The 14,688-nt window shown below is 42.2% G+C and overlaps 1 protein-coding gene across 2 annotated transcripts in view; it reads right to left on the bottom strand.

Moving 5' to 3' along the window:
- The window catches only part of ABCD2 (ATP binding cassette subfamily D member 2), a 46,437-nt gene that overhangs the window by 10,748 nt on the left and 21,001 nt on the right, over nt 1-14,688 (bottom strand). For both annotated transcript variants that reach the window (NM_001199395.2, XM_046929740.1), the window contains exon 7: nt 3,213-3,358. In NM_001199395.2, the coding sequence (NP_001186324.1) occupies nt 3,213-3,358 (146 nt within the window). The remainder of the gene's footprint in view (nt 1-3,212; nt 3,359-14,688) is intronic.

The raw sequence follows: 14,688 nt of genomic DNA, 5'->3' as shown, positions 1-14,688 counted from the left end.
TGTGACACTGCAGGGATTTGTGGCTCTTCAGAGCAAATGGAAAAGCTGGTGGAGCACACCAGTTACAGTCAGTGCCATTAACAAAAGCAAATCCAGGGCTAAAATGATCCAACAGAAAAATCTCAGAGAGAGGAAATCTGCTTGTCATGTGTTTATACGTGGCTTAGCAGGAGGGTTCCTTGGACAAGACCCAAACTTGTGACAAATGTGCACAATAATGAGGAATAATTATAATCTGGGGTGCTGAGAAACCATAAACAGGTTGAACTTGTTCAGTACTGTCATCAGCCTTAAGCAGACAGGCCTGGCCCTGCATGCAGCACGCTGCCTCACGCTCTCATGGCTTCTCTCATATGACAGGCTACCAGGCACCCATGACTCCCATGCTAGTGACATGTGCTAAATATACAGGGGTTTCTACAGCAGGTCAACAAAGGAGCCATTCGATGCATATCCATGTACATCTCCATACTACTTCTCAGGTCTCTGGATGTGCCTTTTTGCCACCCACGCTGCATACAAGCTTACTTGTTATCCTCATGTTGCAAGCAATTATTGTGCTGCTATAGCTAGCAACCTTGTAGGTCTTGATGGGGGACCTTAGTGATAGCATTACTAAGTAGCATTAGCATCATGCACAAAAGCTTCTTCATGCTGCCTCATTGCACCAAGTACAGTACTTGGTAATCCTAAATCACCAACGTCACTCTCTTCAGCTTATGCCAAGTTTGCTGTGTTTTAGATGAGAACAAGGTTAAGGAGAGCAGATTTGCTAGAGTGCAATGGTAAGCAGTGCAATGGCCTTCATCAAACACTGCTGTGGGATGCTGCAGGACAAACACTATAGGATGCTGCAGGAAGGGAATTCTGCCTCAGCTGCAAGGAGTGCTGCTGCCATGGGAACTGTGCCAGGGCTTGGACTCAGCAGCAACAGGAGAGGTGGTGTTGGGTTGGGAAACTTGTTTGGAGTTGTTTTGGTGTATTCTGTTGCTACTGACTGAAATTTTTTTCATAATGGTAACATAAAACCTAAATATGCTCAATTGAACTACCTATTAACTGTTCTAATTACTTCTAACTGGGTCAAACCTCATTGCTACAAAAAGAGGAATTTCTGCCATTGGCAGCAATAATAGCAGGCTTTTTTGGCTCCTCTACCCTTGGATCTGGATGACCCTTGAACTGATGCAATGTGCAACTAGCTCAGCCAAAGACAATAAAGTTAGGCCAGGACAAACAGATTTGGAGCCAGAGCTGCGTACTCCTGGCTCCATCTGTCTTTTCATAACCGCCCATAGGGAGCAGACTTATACAAAGCTATAAAGTGCCACATTATATGTGCACGGCATTCGTGATCAATTAGAGCAACAAGGTCATGCCTCAAGGAGCCGGCTGGCTGGCAGAGGCACAACACCGCAGGGATGGGTGAAAGGGAGTACAGGCCACAGAGATGAAGAGGATCTACAGCAAAAATACAAGAAGAATAACATTTTGTTTCTATAACGAGATGATTGGCAGATGAGAGCTTTATTCCTGGAATGATTTAGGGCAACTGTTTGAAACAGCATTGACAAATCATTGTCAAACATCATTGACATACCCAAGAATCTGAATAAGTAAAATTGGTTTTGTTGCTGCTTTTTTCAGATGCTGTGAGTTTACAAAATATGGATACGAGTAGAAATTTGTTGAGAATTTTTCAGCACAACTTTTTTCTATTGGAAAACGTCATTTCTTCTGTTAATTATCAAAGCAATTTTGGGCAAATCCCTTTTTCTACAAGTTTTACATGGGGCTTTTCATTATTTTGCAAACAAAACTTTCAGTTCTTAGTGGAAACCATTCTAGTTTAAAAATCTAACTTTAAGTAAAGGAGTAAAATAATAAATAATACAAATAAAGCATTCAGCTATGCATGAACAAAAATGTCAGTTGTTCACTTTCAAGAAGCATTTCTCTGGCTTGGTGGTTCAAAAATAAGAATGTGAGTCTTTGAACCCAACGAGGAGAGCTCTGAAGAATATATAAGTATAAAAAATCCATGTGATGTGTCAAATCATGTCGCAGATTTCCTTCCCCTCCTAATGCCCAAGGAGAAAAGAGACTAAGTAAGTGTATTACAGTCCTAAAAACGTCCTGGTATGTAGTAATCTGTCCCTTGTTTTCCGGCTTTGCCCACTTGTGTCGTTTTAGATTAAAGTCTGTAAGACACTCTTTGTAACGTTTGTTTCTGCCAAGCATTGCACTGTGTTCCTTTATCCTCATCTGAGTCAGGACCCCATACAGTTCCCAGAGCCCTCAATGCTTTCTTTTACAGCTCACTTCCTAAGTCTCACTTGTGCAGTTAGACAAGCAGAAGAACAAGAATGGGATCAGCAATAAAACAAGATTACTGTCTTTTGGCACAGAAAGTGGAGCCACACTGATCCAAACCTGGGTTTTCAGTTTGGCAATGCAGAACACCAACCCAGGCAACAGCATCTTAGAGGTGAAGCACAGTAACTGCCTCATCATCAGTGACACACTTCAGCTGCAAGGCTATAAACCACAATGATGCACATTCAGAGACCGCTGGGGATATGGTTTTGGCTGCTAAGGGTCATGTGCTGTTCAGTCCATCTGCAAGTACCAACAGGCTATGAATGTAAACTCCACAGTGGCTTCCTGCCACTTACAATTTAACTGCTTCTCCTTTTCCAGCTCCCTATTCCAAAACATCTGCTCATTCTTCTGCAGTCTGCACACTTAGAGATCTAAATGACTCAGGGAAACTAACAGTAATACTTTTAATATCAGTGTAGTGAGTACGGACCTCCTCTGCAATTACTCCGATCACTGAGTTTAGCTCCCAGACCCTCTCTTTAATGCTTGTGTCACAGCATCAGGTCTGAATGAACACGAATGCTGACATTTTTATATTCTATTGCATCCTGAGGGTCAGCAGCCATCAGTATATTCTTAGCTAAGAAGCATTAATCCATGAATCCTCCTCTTAAGGCAAACAACATTGAGAGCATATTGGCAACTTACATGGCAAGTGGTAGATGGTAAAGCTTTGCTGTCAGTCAGTATCATTTGCCTATTGTTAACTTGTTTACACTGGTGTGGTTGTTGCTGCTAATGTTAATGGAGGGAGGTAAAGGTCATCCTCACTAATACGCACACCCAAGGAAGGGATTCTGCAAAAATTTTTACAAGAACATGCAATTTACCTCCTTCTCTTTGAACTATGTGGTACAGATGAACCACGTGCAGGATACACTCCAGATCTTGATCCTGGTAGCCCTTCTCATGCATGTCTTCCACGGAATCGGGATAGATGACCTGATCACGCAGCGTTCCAATGGACATGTAGGGTCTGAAAAACAATACAGAGAAACCAGTCATCTCGAGTTGACTCCAAGAGAGTATATCTTATTGAGGATCTACGAGCAGAGTACAATACTTTAAACATCACGTTGCTAAAACTGGATTCATCTGCGGATACACTGTGGGTGAATGTTTTTCTAAACTTATCTTAGGGACAGCCTATTGTTTATGTAATAGTTGATTACAACACAGTAACATGGGTATTATTACTACGAAAACACAATGACAGAACAAACATCCATTTCACAGCCCATTCTGAGTGTTTTTACTGGGAATAAGAAGCAGCTTCTGAACTACCACATTCTCTGACCAGGTAGTCTCCTCCCCCATACTAAAATAAGCTGTCCCCACCTGGAGCCGGGGTTGACTGTTGTGAGCTGTGCGTAGGTCCTAAAAATTCTCCTAGCCTCTACACAAAGTCATCTCAAAGAACAGTTTTACAGCAGTTTAGATGCTAGCAGGCCATCCAGGCACCCTAAGACAGCAGCTGCCTCCCACCCATGCATGTCATTGCACAGTGACCCTCACTCAAGTGCCAACAAAGCACAGGTTGGACCTTCATCACAGTGAGTTTTTAGTTATTTCCTAATTACAGGGGAAAACAAATAAATGCCAACAGTAAGTGCGAGAATAGCACTGTTTTCTCCAAGTGATTCCAATCCAGCATCTGTTTGCAAAGGCCAGGCCACTATATGTAGAGGCCTCATGATAATAATTCCAATTTCTGACGTGCCTCGTCCTACCAAATAGTCAGTGACTTTATCACCCACACCGATGCTGTGTGAAGGCTAGACTTAGTGAGGACTCACTAGGTAGTCCTGGAGCTGAATTTACTGAAGCAGTGAAATGCTTTAGGTCAAAATTTGGGCTAGTAGAGGAAAATTTAATGCACCCTAAAGAACCTTGGTTTATAGACTCTGATGGATCATTTGAGCAACAAGGCCAAGGATTGCTAGTCACAGGGTTATCTAGTTCTTACAGTTCTTACAAACTGGAAACACCCTGAGAACCATCTGTAGGATTTTGAGTTCAGAGGTGAATGTAAGAGCTGAAGAACAGTCAAGCTCAAGACCCTGACTTGCTTGTTGTTCCAAGAGTTATGCTAACTCCCTCTGGGTTCATCTGCCAAAACAATATTTGTCTTATTAAAGCTGTGGCAATGCCAGGGACTGATAACACAGAGAAGCAGCTAACATTGTGCCAGCAACAAAAAGTCTTTCAGGCAGCTTACTCTTGCCACAGAAAACTGATTGTTGTTTGTGCTGCTGACAACACATTGGTCTGTACCCACCTGTGGTTACATTACTTTCACCACCAGCTGGGTGAAGGTGGGAAGAGCAGGGGATGTAACTGCTCAGAAGCATCTGGTCATCTCCCTGCTGTGGGCAGGATGGAGCAAAACCAGAACCTCGGCTCAGATACAAGCACTACTGCTCCTTTTTGTTCATCAGGAGCAGTGAACCATTTACCTTAATGGGGATGTTGCAAAACCTTAACTCTAAACATTTTGTAATTTCATGAAGTAATGATAAATTACGTTTCCACGGAGCTCTTAAAAACAAACAAACAACAACAACAAAAAAACCTGCAAAGGTCTTTGCTTATTGCTTATGTAGAAATCACTTCATTCGTGCCAGACTGCTGCCATCTCTGGGACAGAGGACTGCAACTCCATCTAGGCTCAGAAAAGTTTAGCTGAGGATATGCATAAGACTATGTAATTTAGGTGAAGCTGCAGGTGAGAGCAAGGAGAAGAAGGAGCAAGGAGAAGAGCAGGTGAGAGCAAGAAGAAGACCTGTCATATAATTTGTCTGGGGATTAATACCCTACTCTTCTGAAGTATGATTCTATAATCACTAACAGCTCTGAGATTTAACCTACAGCAAAAGCAGGAAGGCAAAGCTCAAAAACACCACATGAAGCCTCCTGTTCCCATGCTGAGTCACCAGCATCACTTCCTGGTACAACTGGATTTTCCTTGTGGTCTCCTATCTGAACGCACCAGTTAATACCAAGCTCACATCTCCCCACCTAATTTGTAAAAAGAAACAAAAAGCCCAGCCTGCAGTAGAATAGTGAAATCCTTCAATTACTAACTAACAGAAAGGAAAAATGGTTTGAGGTTATGGGTCTGTCCCAGGACGTGGGAGAGCAAGTTCTGCTTCCTCCATCTCAGAAGGAGCCACTCATGTCCCTGAGGGTGCACTTCATCTTGCTTGGCATAAAGTCTAAGGCTTCAGCTCTTGTCAAAACAGAGAGGCCCCTCCATGTGGTTGATTTACTGCATTTATTTTAGGATGGGGATGGATTTCCTCCTGGAGTTGTCTTTGTCACTCAGTGGGGGGCAACGCACGGACAGTGAACTTACCCAACATCTGAAAGGCCAAAGCTAGATGAGGTTTCTCTCACACTAAGCCATGCTTACCTACCCATAACTTGGGTTACTGAAGACAATAACCTCTTCATCTACCATGAGTGCCACACAGACAAACATACTAAAACCTGTTAAATGTCAGAGGTTATTGCAACTGAGTTTACATGTGTTTGATAGCTAGACATCAGGCAGCAAGTAGTCTGAGAAGCTGGATACAACAAGTATAAAATCTTGTCTTTGCTGGCTAGCTCCTTGTTAAAAGATGGCTTTCATTACATTTTTAGCAGTTCAAACAACAAAACCAGTCTTTTTGTCCTGAAGTTACACTCTAATTTAACTGCTCATAATTGATTTCTTATGAAGTTTTTGCTTTCAGACAGAGTGTCTGGGCGTCTGACTGGAAGAAAGCAACTTCTGTGCTGTGTGGATCACGTCTCTGACAGTAATAGCTCTGCAATTATTATCATTCTTTCCCTGCTTTCTGACAAGAGAGTTGGTTTTAGAGAGTACTTAAGATCAGTAATTATTTTTTTTAAACTTTAGTATCAAACATCCAGAACGCTAAGCAAACGTACAGATTCTTGCCTAGTTTTCTGGAATTTCATAGCATTTATTGGTAGAGACATTTTCAGCTCTTACAAATCAACACTTTCAGGCTAAGTTTGATGTTTTTATTGCATCGCCAGTTCCTGTTTGGCACACTTAGTGCTCCACTTTGCTGAGCTGTAACTTCATCTTGCTAGTAACAAGCTGTCATCCCCAAGGTTTAGGACTTCTCCCTTGCAGCGCAGGCCTTAAAGAAAGATGATACCAACACATGCTGCAATCTGAAGCCTGTGGTGTGGACAGTTCCCCAGTGCCCTGTTGATACATTACATTGTACACAACAGGGGCAAAACATTAGAGAAATCACTTGGGAGGAAGGCAAAGTGTTGCAGTTGATACCATCTCTTTATTGCTGATAGCTTTGGCAGAGGGAAACCGGGGGCAGGTGGTATGAAACAGATTGGAGTACACACCAGGCATGTGTCTTTCCAAAACGTAGGATGACTAACATATAGGAGATGTTAGGCAACACCAATTCAGAGGGATGGTAGATTAATGTTGCACACTGAAAGCAGGTAGTACTAATATCTGTTAATTCACTGATGTCTTAGAAAAAGAGGGCTTCACATTTTGTGTACTGAGTTAAGGAAGATGCTTTGCTTTGATGCCAAGAAATTTCTTTTCCAAATTTTGAACAAGCAAAATCCACATGTAACACTTACAAATACTTCCTGAATGTATTCAAAGGTTTTTTGATCTTCTAAGCATATAAATTATGCTATAACAGAACCGATTACCTGTTCTGACATCCAGTACATTTTAAAGAACTATATCTACTAATCAAAATTGCTCAGAGAGGTTGTGGACGCCCCATCCCTGGAGATATTCAAGGCCAGGCTGGATGTGGCTTCGGGCAGCCTGGTCTAGTGGCAGGTGACCCTGCCTAAGGCAGGGCATTGAAACTAGGTGATCTCTAAGGTCTTTTTCAACCCAAGCCATTCTGTGAATCTAGGAATATGCATTTTGAGAGTCTCTATAGCAATCTGAATGGGTCAGAGTCCTAATTATAAGCACTCTGAAATAAACAAGGGACTGAGAATACATCTTAATTAAGTGGTTGGTGTCAGAAGTTAAGGGACATTAGCCCAGGAAACGGCTTCTGGGTACAGTCCGAAGGGCTCCTTGTCTTCCTTGGCATAGGCTGTGATTAACACTTCATCCATGGAAGCTGAAGTCTAGAAATACGAGGCCTGTGATTCTGAAACCCAACTCCACACCTCCAAATCAGGATTTGACTTGTCATTTGCTGTCCAAGTATGTTTGCAGTTATTACTACGCTACTATTCCCTCAGACAGCCAAAGTTACATAAGAAAAGACTAATCCTCTAGAAAATGAGGTGTAACACAACTACTAACTTTTGACCAACCTATCTTTAATGTTCCTGTATCTGGCTGACAAGGTGTGTATCTAATATAACGAAGAAAGAGAAAGAGAAGGAAACACTACACCTGAGATTCTCCATTTCAGATAAATTGCAGGTTGGATTTTCAAATGAGACTGGGATCGTTTCCCAGTGCCAGCTTTGACATCGGAAGCAAAGCATACTCCAAATTTAGGAACATTTATTCAAGAAGATGACACCAAAGCCCAAGTTCCAGCTACAGAGGTGCCTTCCTAGGAAGCCTGAAAGATCATCACGAGCCAGTGCTTGCACTAAAGAAACTACAGTCATGAAAGCATAGCTCATGCCTACAGATATGCCCAAATGCCCTCTAAATCCCCAGAAGGGATTTTGCCCAGCAAGGACAATGAAAGCAACAGTTTCAAATTCAGCACAAACCACAGTGGCTACTAGGCATGCAAGATGAGGGTGTGCACTCTAAGCTAACGGTCAGCAAACCTCTCATAAGAATTGGGTTCAGGCTAAGTTCTCAGTTTGCAGGGGATCATTTTCCCATTTTTCTAGGCTAGCATTCAGGTTAAAGAGAAGTCAAAGGGAAGGGCACTTTCTGATCTTCCCACTGAAGCAAAGAAACTGCTGCTTAGAGATAGCTATTGTGTCCAAAAGGAGAGTAATCGGAAAGAGCCTAATTATATACTGTACTGGCTCAACTGGAAGGAAGGAGACTTCAATACCAATCCTCATACCACATATCATTTACATTGTTTCTTTTCAATCCAGTGCTCTCTAATCTAATACGCAGCAGTAACCCCTTCTGTAGCACTGTAAAAGCATACTGAAGGGGGTTCTAATTTTATTTAGGTGCCTGCCCTCAGGAGAGGACTTGTTATAGACAAAGAAGTTAAACATTTAGCTCTCAGTCTGGCACCTACGTGTCAGCAGAGGCAGGAGTTCAGACACAGACTCAGAGATTCCTATGGATTAACTCTAGGTGGCTCTCTATACCTACCACATAAGTTTCCTGGATAATTTTGAGAAAGCCCTAAATCTCTTCTGGACTACCTAGGGCATTCACGTGTATTGAAAACTTTCTTTCCCCTTGCTATTGCCAAGTGTCTGATTTTTAGGTGCTGGAATACCTCAGTTGAAATGACCTTAGTAGAACTCCAGCTCTTGCCACACTCCTGATGTAGGTTAACAGGAAAAACTCCACAACTTCAAAAGCAGCACCACTTATTGGTGGTAATGCCCAAGAAATTCCAAGTCCCACTAAGAAAAGAGATCCAGGATCCTGATAGGTCTTTGATGACATTAACAAAATAAAAAGTAAAGAAGCAATGAAAGCACCATCACCACCATTTTGAATAACAAATGCGAATTAAGTTCTTTGATGGTTTGCATCCACTACTTTCTCTCACACAGAAAGTGATAACACTGAAGACTTAAAGTAGAGAGAATAAATAACATAATATCTTGCAAATGTTCAAAAAAGCAACGGCATCAGTTTATTGCACTGTATCTAGTTCAAGGGATTTTAGAGCCAGCTATGGTTTCAGCAACCCTCCTAAAGACATAAATAATTGATCTCTCTTTAAAATACTCTACAGTTCACTTTCCTCGTCACTCATACAGAACTACCCATGAACAGCCGCTAAATATTTCAGATGGATCAGTTACCAGAGTAGAATGTAACCAGCCTATAGCCATTAACGTAGTTCACGGGAAATGAAGTGCTCGGAATCAAAGATTAATTCTCAATGCACACAATTAGAATCAAAGACTGAAAACAATCACACTAGTCACTTTGTGGCTTCTTCTGCAGAGAAAATGTATATCTCCAAGAAAATAATCTGGGAGGAAATAATAAATAGAAAGATAAGCCTTTAACTTAAAGCATTATTCGTGCTCAGGCACCATCTCATCTCATGATTTACTTATTCATCATTACTAAATACATACAATATAACTAGAAGTGGTCGGATGACACCTTAATCTTAAAAGAGTAAGATGCCATCTTCTAAGATTAAGGTGAACAATTCACAAATGTATTTTCTTCTTCACTCCATTTGTATCTTGTGATAGACAGAGAGAACAAAAGAACACATGTGTAATTAAAAATAAAAACCTAATCAATTGAAAAGATAAATAAATGAATTGTTATTAAATAAATATGAAAATAAAAAATAATAAGAAAAATAAAAAACAAGGCTCAGGTGATTTGTCCAAGCTATGAGCAGATATGCAATCTAAAATAATCATACTCCCTGCAACGAATCAAAACAACCAGCCAGCCAAATGAAAGAAGAATGTTTGCAGACCCAGTCTTTTCATGTCACCCTCATGACAAAAGGATCAACTGGACAGATGACCAGGAGATCAATAAATTGAAGAAAGAACACAAAGCTATTCTGGACACGAGTCTGGCTTCCCAGTTCTGCCAGGCATACCCAACCCAAGAGATGTTTCCAATCTTTGTCACAGCAGTGTAACACAAGGAGCAAGGCAGTTTCCCTCTTTCAGAAAAACTCCAGATTATTCATGGTCTTGAAGATTGGAAGTGATGCTGTATTTCAGAGAGAAGAGGAAGTGCAGACGGTGAGGCAGCAATGTCAGGTGCTCTGAGTTTCTCCAATCCTTAGCTGTCTGTGCCAACGTTTGTTCCATGCAGAGGAACATGGGTATGCAAGCAGTACCAGAGCAACACCACGTCTCCAATGAGATACATGCCTACACACTGACACACACTGCACTGACTTTGCTCTCTAATCCTCTGTGAAACACTTTTGCTCTACACACACCAGAACATAACACAGAGAAACACTGCATGTGTGGATATATGTAATGTTCAAAACCCACTGTAGCCCTTTTATAAGCATTACAGGTACCTGAAGTAGCCTCACAGATGCTGTAATAATCTTAAGCAGAAAATAAAATTGATAATTAATGTAAAACTTTAGGCAGGTAAGTGTGGAAGAGCCTTCCCTATTTGGAAACACATGCTTCCATCTAAGCTAGGCTATTATTCTGCTCAGCTGCAGAAACTCACCTGCTACATGCTCCCACAAGGCTATCATATAATGGCTCAAGAACAAACAACTGAAAACACAGTGTTCTGAGGACTGCTCAGCTTTATTTACAGAACAGGCTCACCTTGCCTAGAAGTTACTCATTCCAGTCTGAGTTAGTCACCCTAGGCTCTCTTTGTGGTGAACTGGTGCTTCCAGAAGGTCTCGTGTCTTCAGTGTTTGCCCTAGGACACAGGTAAACAGCTGCAGTGGACTGAACCAGAAGACTGTTGTACACGAGGAGTTTATAACCTTTGTAACAACTGATCTGAGTGGGCACAGTCTTCGGCCATGCTGCACTTGCAAGTTGGCCCTCAGGCCCATGCTGCACTGCACTTATCACTTGGCAGTTGCACAGATGCAGTTGGCTCATTGTGACAGACAACCCTGTAGGCAGCTCCTACTTGGCACCAGCAATCACACCACCTGCGTGTCCTTGTCTTTATCTTGAAGTGAAGCAGCATGTTCTCCTGCCAACATCCTTCTGCTTGACAGTGGAAACGATAAACAGAATTGTTTATTTCTAAGATAGTCTTATCAGAGCTCTAGAGAACCTTAGCACAGGTAGGATCACTGCAGCATGTGCTGCATAACCCTGGGTTCCAAGCAACTGGAAAGACAGTGGTCACTAAGATGATGAGGAGACTGGAGATCCTCATGTACAGGGAAAAGCTGAGAAAGCTGGGACTAGAAAAGAGAAGGGAATCTTATCAATGTATAGAAATACCTGAAGGGAGAGAGTAAAGAGGATGGAGCCAGGCTCTTTTCAGTGGTACACAGTGCCAGGACAATAGCCCATGGACACACACTGGAACACAGGAGGTTCCCTCTGAACATCAGGCAGCATTTCTGTGCTATGCAGGTGGCTGAGCACTGGCACAGCTGCCTGGAGGCTGCAGATCTCCTCCTTGGAGATCTCTAGAAGCTGCCTGGCTGTGGCCCTGGGCACCCTGCTCTGGGTGTCCCTGCTGGGGCAGGGGTTGGGCAGAGGGACACAGAGATCCCTGCCAACCTCAGCCATCCTGTGTTTCTGGGGTTATCTATGCTATCAACTTACTCATTCTATCACCAATTAAAAGAATTTTAATTAATGCCTGACAGAGTTCGGATGGCTTTCTTACTGGGACTGACAGTCAGCTTTTACTGGTGCACTGCAGCAGTGAATCATCTTTTCGAGGTAGATAGTTCTGTCATTAACAAGCTCACATAAGGATGTCTAACTTTCAGCTTAAATGAACTTATACACTAAAGGTAGAATTTGTCTAAGTTCACTGCTTGTTTTCTAACTTGCTGGGGTGGAGGGGTTGAACACTTGTGTCCAGAACAGCTCATATTTCTCCCTCTGGAAGGTGGATCATTGCTAGTGAATGTTGCCTTGTCTCCAAGGGAACGTAGAACAGAATCATCATTCTAAATAAAACTTTATTTACTTTGGAAACCAAAGTGAAGTGGAGAGACAGAAGGTGCCATCCTTAAGCTTGCAAGATCAGGCCCTAAGAAAGGTGTCTGAGTGAGCATATCCTGGAGTGGCTTGGAGATGGCTGAAGGTCCAGTTTACCTTGGAACTGGGACACAGTTCTAAACCCTAGGACACAGGAACAGGCAGAAAGCAGAACCTATGGTGCATGGCAAGAAGAATCACCTTATCCTCAAAGGGGAGCTGTTGGCTATGTCTACTATATGAATCAGAGAATCATGGAATGGCTTGGGTTAGAAGGGACCCCAAGGATCACCAAGTTTCAGCCCTTCTGCCACAGGCAGGGCCACCGATGTCCAGATCTGGTACTAGACCAGGCTGCCCAGGGCCCCATCCAACCTGACGTTGAACACCTCCAGGGATGGAGCATCCACAGCCTCTCTGGGCAGCCTGTGCCAGCACCTCACCACCCTCTCTGAGAAGAACTTCCCCCTGACATCCAAAATACGGATACTTCAGAGCACAGGACTCTGTAATTAGAGTTTCTGGTTGAAAGCTAAAGCAACAAGTAGAGGAAAGGTCTTCTTCCCAGAGCAGATGACAAAGTTGTTAGGGCTTTCAGCTGCCCCCTGCTCCCAAACCCAGCATCTCTTCAGTACTGTCATAGAATCATAGAATGGTTTGGATTGGAAGGGACCTTTAAGATCATCTGATTCCAACCTCCCTGCTATAGGCAGGTCTCCATATGGAATAAAAGTTGAGTATGTATTAACATGTCTTGATTCCTCACCCACACCCTGTTGACACTTCTAGAACCATAGCTTGCCCCAGACAGTCCCCTAATCTGAAGGGATTGAGGAATCAAAACCCCAGTGCACACTGAAGCCCTTCACAAACATCACACATATGTTGCATTTATGTAAATACATCTTAAGTCTAAACTCCAAACCTCAACGCAACAAGCTGACTAAATCTTTCAGCCTAGGACTTCTGCAACTCTTTGCCTAATAAATAAAACTTGTAAGCTTTAATCAGCTGACTGTGTCTGGCTGGTACCTTACATGGCCTGAAAGGGAGTAGCTGCTAATCCATAAAGCCATTTTCCAGCTCTGACTACTAGCATAGGTAAAACTTGTTCACAGTGTGCCATCCCTGTGATCAGTCAGCACAAAGCAAATTAAAAATCTTCAAATGTTACAGCTGTGAGTGAGCCTTCAGTGAAAACAGAGAGGTCTCCTTGTGATCTTGCCCAGCTAAGCTTCAGCTAACCTACAGGGCAGTAAGGCAAGCACTTTTCTGTTTTAAGTGAGGTAAGAAAGAACTGCCTTCAACCAGAATGGAGAATTTCAAATACTTCTACCTGAGTCACAGCAAGATGAAATGGGAGAAGCTGTACCCTGGCCAATGGGATATCCTAACAGACCTCACAGATGCAAGGTCACCCTTTCTAATCAACAGCAAAGGACTGAGTTAACCTGCCTTTATCTTAAAAACAAGCAAACAAAAAACCAAACAACAAAGTAGCAGCCAATACCTCAGAGCAAACCTGTATCAAGATGGTATGCATAACTAAAATACATTATCATATGTTTTATGTTAACACCATCTATCATAGATACTTTACTCATCTGCCAGGTAAGTGGTGAACTTTGGAAATAAGCGTATTTAAAAGGAGTGCCATGAACTCCATCACAGTAAGTATCACAGAGATGCTGAGTGCAAAGGAACAGATATCTCTATAACACGAACTAATGGCAAAGTACTGAAGAAGTAAGTCAGCATAGTGGTATAATATCAGCAAAATGCTGATAGGCAATGAAGATTGCTAGCAGTGTTGGCATGTGTGGTCAGAGTACAGTGCAACTCCAACGTCTCACTAAAGTGATCATAACTAAAGACAGCTGTATGAGCTGACAAGAGACATTAGGATGTACAAAACACATCCAACATAGCACAGAGACGTTTGAGCTTATCTAAACAAGCTGGAGCAAAGGGACTCCCATAGCCATATTAGCACAGCACTACACGTGGACTATTTTCTTATCAACAGAGAACGCAGTAACAAGAATGTAATCTATTACAGAAGAACTACATTATTCACTATACATGCACATACTTTTTTACGTAATATGGGGTACCTGGAAGTGAATGCAACAATTTTGTAAGATGAAAATGTTTAGAAAGCCAACAGTTGTCTGGAAAACAACCATATTGTAATGTCAGTGGCCACTACTAACAGTGTCCACGCTTAAGCTAACATGGGAACCATACTATAATCTGCAAGGTTTCATATGCTTATAATGTAAAAAACAAACATCGCTTAAGTATTTATATCACCCAGAGCTGAAACATTCTTGTTTAGTAGTCAAGGGTATTTTTAGAATAGAGAAGAAAAAACACCAGACAGGAAAAGACTTGCAAAGGAACATCAAAAATAGAACAGACTTACACAAAACCAAACAGTTCAGGAGGGCCACAAAAATATTTAGCTTGTTATGTTCCATACTGTCATAA

The sequence above is a fragment of the Gallus gallus genome, chromosome 1, assembly GCF_016699485.2.
Source record: "Gallus gallus isolate bGalGal1 chromosome 1, bGalGal1.mat.broiler.GRCg7b, whole genome shotgun sequence".
NCBI classification, from domain to species: Eukaryota; Metazoa; Chordata; class Aves; order Galliformes; family Phasianidae; genus Gallus; species Gallus gallus.
This window is presented reverse-complemented; position numbering and strand designations above follow the sequence as displayed.